Below are 8,527 nucleotides of genomic sequence, written 5' to 3'. Positions count from 1 at the left end.
AGAGTATTTTCTGATAGATTTGGTGGAAGGAGCTCCTCGAATGGGGGCATCTATGTGTCGATGAGCGGTAGACCACGGTAGATACATCTAGCATCTCATATGTGTAAAAAATGGACAACTTGACATAATAGAGGGGGGTAAATGATGCTGAGAAATAAATAAGGGAGAGGAAGAGAAAGGTCAGTCGAAAGAGGGAAAAAGGGGGAAACATGATAACATTTTGCAGCAGGGAGCTGGTCCGAGTTTCAAAATTAGCTTCTGGGAGAGAGGAGCTGATATATGGTTCTTTTTATCACATCCTATTTTGCTAGCTAGGTTAATTAACCATGGTACTTTTTTCATTTTTGCTACAAATTAAATAGAAAAGGGAGAATCGAATGATCTCTCAAGATGAGAACTTGGCTCGATGTTAGTTTGGCCGAAGGCCAGTAACAGGTGCCATGCATGGTACTAAATAAGCACTTCATGTAACGTCTAAAGAAAGGGTGCGTTCAAACTTCAATCAGCTAACCAATAATATTGTTTTTTTCATCCTCTGTTTTGGACGAGTGTCAATTAGCTGTACATTAATTGTTAATATAGTTTTATCGATATTAATAGACATGTCCAGATATGGGTAAATGGAAAGCTGATCATCATTCCCATGCATGATGATATATAAAAACTGCTCGAACAATAGAGAAGAGGAGAGAGGGTAGGGTCCAATAATATATGTCAAGTTTTATGTCCTGTTATTATATTATATTATATTATATTATATATATATATATATTCTATGGAATCTTCAGGTTTTTGGTTTTAGAATTGTTTTCTTTCTTTATTTTTAATTGCTTTAGGGCTTTTATATTCCAAATTAACTAGCAGCTAAGATCGGATCTCTTCAGGAATATGATCGATGTTTATTAATTAATAATTAAGTTTTCTGGAGACTTTTAAATAAGCGATCTCTCATGCATGCATGTGTAACAAAAAATCATGAAAATATTGTATGGAGATCAATTCAGAAAATTGTTATAGATTGAAGCGTTATTAAGTCCACATGCAGCCAGTACTACGATCGACATTCAGCCAGTAATTTAATTCTCTTTCTTCTTTATTTTCCGAGAACGCATACATTAAGTGCTAGAATACAACGTCTTGCAAAGAAGATATTCTCCCACGACAAAAAAAAAAAAAAAAAAAAGTTCTGATCTGTCTCTAACCATGCATGCATGCAAGCTTCTAGCTATTACATCGACATGACCGACCCAGTAGTACTGCCCAGCGGTAAACCGTATAAAAGGCACAAGCAAGCTAGACATCACAAGCTGGTGGATTCTGTTTTCCCCCGAAGGTAATCTTTGCATTGGAGCATGAGGATGAAACGGAGTCCGATTTTGAACTCTCTCCCACGAATTTCAAATCGATGTCGGTCATCTCAATCCCCGTGCACGGCGCGTCTGAGCTGCACACTATTGACACTGCCATAGGTGATATCGAGGTGCCCTTTATGTTCGTGTAACGGACGTTGCTAATCTTCACTTGGGATGGCTGAAATGCGCGCAACATGAAAACGAAATATATATTATAATCCGAATCATTATTTTGTTTTTCTTGTCTTTTCAAAAGGAGAGATTGAGTTTCAAGGTGTATATATTACCTCTTTTTTATTGGAACCGTAGTTCTGATCAATAATAATGGGGTTTTTAACTGAATCCATAGTTATGTCCTCAAAAGCAATGCTCGAGGCTTTGCTTGGAGGAGAGCCCGGCCAGGTTTTGATCCTTAAACCGTTCGTGGTGCCTTTCAGTGTGCAACCAGTCACGGAAATCCCACTCACATCCTCCTCGTCCTTATATTTGCCAAGGCTGCCAACACTGCAGGATAAAAAAACCAAAACAAAAACGCCATATTAACACAAGCATTTAAGATTAATGTCGTGATCAATCCCAATACCTAGCTGTTGAATTATTCGTTGTTGATTCAGAAATTTAAAAAGATGAAAAAAATTGTGAGATTAAGTAATTAACCATGAATATCTTAACAAGACCAATGCAGACATGCAGTATTAACTGTTTCTGCAGCCATATGATCTATATATAGGAAATGACATTAATTACTAGATCGATGCTTGTAATTTTAGGAAAATGTTAAGCTTTCTACAATTTATAATTATATGCAAAGCATATGCAATAAAACTTGTGATAATTCTGCATCACTCAGAATGAGATTTTGTATACCTTATGCCATGTCCGGGGCCACAAGCAATGTTTTGAATGGAGACTTGAGTTGCCCCTTGTCCAATGGAAACGCAATCATCACCGGTTCCAATTTGGCTGTTAGATATACTGACGAGATTGGACCTGCTGATATGCATGCCATCCGTGTTCGGGCTATCACCTGGCGCAGTTATAGTAAGGTCGTGGGCTGTAAAGTTGTCGCAATTAACAACGTGCGTGTGGAACGATTTGCTATTCAGAGAAGTTATCTCATGAACTATGGCGTTTTTCACCTCCATGAATTTAATTGACTGCAGCATGCATCAAACATAACAAAATCATATAAATATAATATATATATAAGTAGTACCCTGTTCATATATATATATATATATATATATAAGAAAATCTAAATGGTTTTGGTAGTTTACGCTCGGGAGAAGTTGACAGTTTGAGTTATCTTTACAGTCATTGTACTTCCACACAGCCGCGCCTTGACCATCGAAAGTTCCTCCGCCATTGACTATCAAACCATCGATGTGTTCAAAGGAAAACCATTCAGGAGAACTATATTGACTAATATCAGTTGTTCCTTTAATAGTTCCTTGAACTTCAACAGTCATGTAGCCTTTGCATGGCCCTTGAAACACGACTGGCCCTGCCATATATGTCCCCTTGGGAATGGAAAGCTTAGCCGAGCCACCAGATTTACATGCTGCAACCCATGCCTTCACAAATGCCTGATTCATATAATTCACAAAACGATATAGGTCACAAAACAATACATATTTTGAATTGGGCTGCAAAATATTTTAATAACTTCGGTACTTTTAATAACAATACATAGAAGCATACATATATATACACAAATATATATATATAGAGATCACCCTTTATAGAATGTTACAGCTAGTTTTGAGCCTAAGCACGCACCGGGTTTGTCTAAGGTGTTTGAAATAGTAACCACGGTTTTCCTCACCCATAAATGTTATCGTCCTCTTATAAAATCATAATAATAAAAGTTGAACGTGTTTTGAAGTTTGAACTCACCGTGGCATCATCGGTCTTACCATCTCCCTTTGCACCGTAGGATGTAACATCGAAAACTCCGGAATCACCTTCGACAAGGCCACGACGTGACGTAGCTTCGGCCATAAAATTAGAGAGCAAAGCTAATATTAATCCTAGGGCGAGAATGGCCACCTTTTCTTGAAATCTTTCTGTGATGACCGCCATATTAAAACCACTGCAGCTACCTAGCTGGTCTGTGTCTCTAAATGTAAATTAAAATTAAGCTAGCTAGCGATCAAGGCTCAAAGGCTTTGGGACTTATGCAATGTCTTGATTTAAGCTAAGTTATATATACCTTCACTAATCTGTTACCAACTTAACTATCTTTAGCAGATTCAACTGAAATGAGTAGTACTGAACGATCATTTAGAGATCAGTAGTTACTAGTTAATTAGTTTCTCCATGACAGTGCATTCCTTTCCCAATATTAGTAACCTTTCTGCTCCCATAATGAGGATCTCTGGGTTCATATGTAAATGTCCCTTACAGCCACCAACTTGGGAAACAGAATTTTACCCAAAAAGATTTCCGGCGGGATGGCTTTCTTGTTTCGGTTTTTTTTTTTGGTTAATTTGGAGATCAATTAATTAATTAATACACGATTTCAGGATTTTGCAATGCAATCCTATATATTGATTACTAATTTTTCTGTAATTATTTGAATGAATGCCGGCCATTAATTATTCGCAATTTTTTTTATGAAGTTTTTAATTAAAGAGAGTTTTAAAAATATAAATTTCATGACTCCAAGGAGGTTTTCTTTATAAAAACAATATTCGATATGATTCTAAACTTTGTAGGGCAGTCCATTAAAACAAAAAACAAACTATGAATAGATCCAGTCCGACAACTTACGCGTGTACATGGTGCATTAATTCTTGATTTATGCTTCTGCCCACGTACATGAAATTTAAGAGAATATAATGGTCCGACTTTCCAAGCGGAAATGGGCTTTCGACACGGAACCAGCGCAGAACTTCACTTATTTTTTGCAGTAAAAAAAAAAAAAAAAAAAAAAAAGAACTTCACTTATTTTCGCTCTTTTGACTCGAAAAAGTACCGGAAAAAGGAAAACTCCATGAAAAAATTACTGTACATATATGACAGATTTACTCAGCTCATTTTTGCAATGTATGAAATTAAATAAAACGTCCAACTCGACAAATCACCAGATCGTAGGCCACCAATATCATATGATTGGACCCCTGGCCACCTCTAGACGTACGTTACTCATATATCCATGATCGATCCATATATATATCCTCAATGATCTCCTTCCCCCGCACTTGATTTTATATATATATATATAATATTATTTGAAAGTTTTTACTATACACACTATTTACATTCTATAATTTAGTGAGAAATGCCAAGTGAACCGATGGTTTGACCGACTGTATTTTTTTTTTTTTCAATTCCTTAATGATTAAAAAAGTAATTATTAATGAATTTATGTATTTTTTTTAAATATTTAAATATAATATATTTAAAAAATAGATAAAACAAAATGAAAAAAACAAAAATGTACTTATCGGTCCTGCTATTAGTACCAATTATCAGTAGTAGTAGCAGGACTCTAGTTTAATTTGGAAGATAAATTTTAAAATTTAAATATTAAAAATCAAATTATGTCATGTAGATAATGTGTGGTATAAAAGCCTTCAAATGTCACTTCTCATATAAATGTGTATGTGTGTGTTTGGAGAAGAATATGCATGTTTTGCTAGCTGGACCTTGCTTGATCCATCCTAAGGCATAAGATTCTATTCTATTTTGATTTTTAGCCTTGTCACAGGATATAATAGTGGCTTTTGATTTTTGGCCCCACCACGGGATATAATAGTTGTCTTTAATTTCTAACCTCCACCACGGGATATAATAGTAGCTTATGAGATATTGTCATGTCACGGAATATAATGGTGGCCTCCGTTTTGAGTGCAATCACTTTGGTGACAAGGTATTTATATGTTATCTGTAGAATGCACAATCCCACTACAGGAGTAAAGACGACTTGTGTTTTAAGTGCAATCACTTTAGTGACAATGTGATTTATGTTCTGTTTAGCTATCTGCAGAATACACAACCCTAACACGGCGGTAAACATGGACTATGTTATGAGTGCACTCACTTTAGTAACAATGTGATTTATGTTTCGCTTTCAAAGAATGCACAACTCTGCCATGGGGTAAACATGGTCTTTATTTTGAGTGAATCACTTTGGTGACAAAACAGTGACTTATATTCTGTTTAGCTAACCGCAGACATGCACAACCTTGCCACATGGGTAAACATGGCCTCTGTTTCTATTTTTTATGTTGTTCAGTACACTTGTGCCTAAGGCATTTTATATATATTATTATTGTAATTAAATGCTTCTGAAAATACCACTACCATATTTTTTGGAACTGTTTGTTTCTACATTCTATAACTAACTCATATTTACACATCATGACTAGTATAAGTTCACTGATTACTGAGTCGTTGGACTCACCCCTTTGTCCTCCTTTTTTCAGATACTTAATGGTTGTGACAATTGAAATAATGGAGCATGACATGTTTATAAAAGAAATGTGAGATAAGTGCTAGGTGGCATAAATGGATTATTTTTATTTAAAAGAAATTTTGCCACTGTTTAGTTTATTTTGTTTGAAAGAAATTTTTAGACATTTAATTTTGGAAGATTATTGTATATAAGTTTTATATTTTTTGGATTTTAGGCTAAAAAGGTTTGCCTCGAGTGCAGGATGTGACAGTTGGGTATCAAAGCCTAGATTTTAAATTCTACATACTTTATGGAATGAGTTTTAGGAAATACGAGGTTTTAGTCTTTTAGATTTTGTAAACTTTAAAGAATGGCTTTTATGAAATCTTCATAATTTAATCGTCCCAATGGTCATAATTTTCTCACAAAAGTGCCAAGGAATATTAATCATCATAATTTCACTATCCCATTGGTCATGCTCTGAATTTCCTTACAACAGTATCAAGTAAATATTAGTCGTCATCCTATGAAATAGACACGTAAATTGAGCATATTTTTACTTAAGTATTACTTGTAATTAAAACCTAAAATACTAAATTAACCTATATTTTTTTTATAACAAATTAACCTATATTTTATTAAACCTTAAAACACATAATTCCAGTGTCCCAACAGTCCATCTAGTTTCATTAAACCCTAAAATCACATTAACTCCGATATCGACGTTAAAACCATATATAAGCCTCATGTTCATGAATCCAACTTCGGTTTCAGACTTCTAGACAATTACCCTCAATAGTCTAACCTTTCATGGGCCTACACTCTCATAAATATGTATATTTAGGCTGCATTTGGATGTTGAACTGAATTGAGTTTAGTTGAGATGATAATATATTGTTATTATTATTTTTTAATATTATTATTATTATTTTGAGATTTGAAAAAGTTGAATTTTTTATTATATTTTGTATTAAAATTTGAAATAATTGTAATGATGAGTTGAGACAATTTTAGTAACCAAACGAAGCCTTAACCCAAACCCGTATATAACCCATAACATGTACAAGAGAGGGGGAGAGATACCGAGAGCTATAGAGAGAGAGAGAGATGGGCAGTGTGTTGATTGGTGGTCTTCGGCTGGGTGTGGCTGAGCAGCCGTCGGTGGCCGGTGCTCGTCTGTGTGGTGCAAACCAAGAGGATGAGGGGTTTTGATGCTTGTTATCACGTCGGTCTCAACCAGTCTCGGAGTGGGTCAATCTAGGCATGGGTGGGAATATTTAGGCATGGCAGTGTGAGGCTGACTATGGTGGTTCTGGCGTGAAAGCAATAGCTTAAGGGGTGGTGCAATGGTGGACTGTTGCTCTGGCGATAGACTGGTGCAACGGTGGATGTAGGGAAAAAAAAAGGAGAAGGTGGCTTATGGCAGTGGTCATGGGGAAGTCCTAGGCAATGCTAGGGTGGTTGCTTCTGATAGTGGGTGGCCCGTGGTGGTCTGGGTGTGAGGGAGGTGCTACCACGTGGTGGTTGTGGTCTTGGGGAGGAAACCAGAGCACAACGTACGGCGTGTCTTGCTGCTGTGCCGTGCTATTGGTCGGCGGCTTGAGGAGGAGTAGGCGTTGACCATGTTGCAGTGACTACGTGAGGCAAGGATGGCTTACAGTGGCTCCGCTGCGGATTCAAGGCTGGGCTACAATTGAGTTTGTTTGTGACATGGCTGAGAGGCGCTAATGGTTGGGTGCAATTATCCATAGGGCTGCGATTGGGACGGTGGAGCTGATCGTGTGATGCTTGGGTTTCAACGGATGGGGAGAGACTACTGTGCGTGGGGGCTATTTTAAGGTTGTTTCATGACCTAGCATAGATGTTTATATATATGGTGAGGATGGAAAGGAGGTGCGACAACCCTAGTTTTGCAACGATGCATGGGTTTTTATACAAGGTTTTATATACAGGAGGAAGAAAACAGTGCATGGGTTTTATATACAGTCTTAGGGGTGTTTGCAACCGGATTGGGTCTTTACATACGTACATGGGCTAGGTCCAGTTTCATGGGCTTGGGCTCATGAGTTTTAGGGCTTTGAAATAAATTTATAAGCCTAATACCAATTTAAATATGGGTCAATATTGGTCCATTTCATTCCAAAATTATCTATTAAATCTTAACCGGCCTTTAAATTAGAGTTTTGGGCTTATAAGCCTAATTAAAACTCTTAGCCACGCGACCTCAATAAAGTATAGTTTATGGTCTTATCCATTTAAACATAATTTAGGCCCGACAAAATTATCTATGTTCGATACCTTAAAAATATTGAACCGAGTTGTTACAGTGCACGCTGCCGTGCTTATGGATTTCGGCTTTAGGGTAATTTGTATGTTGAAAATACACTCGATTGAGTTAATTACACCATATATGTTGAAAATAGGATCTTGCATGCAGTAACCAGCTGGTTGCTGAAATTTAAATTTCATTCTCATTCGATCTTTAACCATGCATATATGTATAAATATGGTAATATGATGATATTAGTAGTACTACAAACTCATGCATGTTCACTTTACACAAACCGTGCTATGCCCTATTTTTTCTCTTTTAACTTGTCTGGCCATAAGTTACTGGTATAGAGAGAGAGATTTGCTAATTTATACTGCACTTTAATTAATACTGACACGGATTCTGATTACAAGGGAGTTTACTACTAACAACAGGCACTTAGAAGACCGGCATCTTAATTTGCCATTAATCCTGCAGGCCGTTTCATATTATATCTTTGTACGT

General features: G+C 36.5%; 1 protein-coding gene across 1 annotated transcript; it reads right to left on the bottom strand.

Moving 5' to 3' along the window:
• Positions 1-1,293: 1,293 nt before the first annotated feature.
• LOC121260224 (exopolygalacturonase clone GBGE184-like) lies at positions 1,294-3,434 on the bottom strand. The gene is made up of 5 exons (XM_041162060.1): positions 3,249-3,434; positions 2,630-2,938; positions 2,220-2,509; positions 1,640-1,856; positions 1,294-1,530 (listed from the first exon to the last, which is right to left on the bottom strand). Exons 1-5 carry the CDS (start codon positions 3,432-3,434, stop codon positions 1,294-1,296), a joined length of 1,239 nt encoding a protein of 412 aa, XP_041017994.1.
• Positions 3,435-8,527: the final 5,093 nt, after the last annotated feature.

Source organism: Juglans microcarpa x Juglans regia, chromosome 4D (genome assembly GCF_004785595.1).
Source record: "Juglans microcarpa x Juglans regia isolate MS1-56 chromosome 4D, Jm3101_v1.0, whole genome shotgun sequence".
Classification (NCBI taxonomy): Eukaryota; Viridiplantae; Streptophyta; class Magnoliopsida; order Fagales; family Juglandaceae; genus Juglans; species Juglans microcarpa x Juglans regia.
The sequence above is the reverse complement of the archived record's forward strand: the minus strand, read 5'-3'. Positions and strand labels throughout refer to the sequence as shown.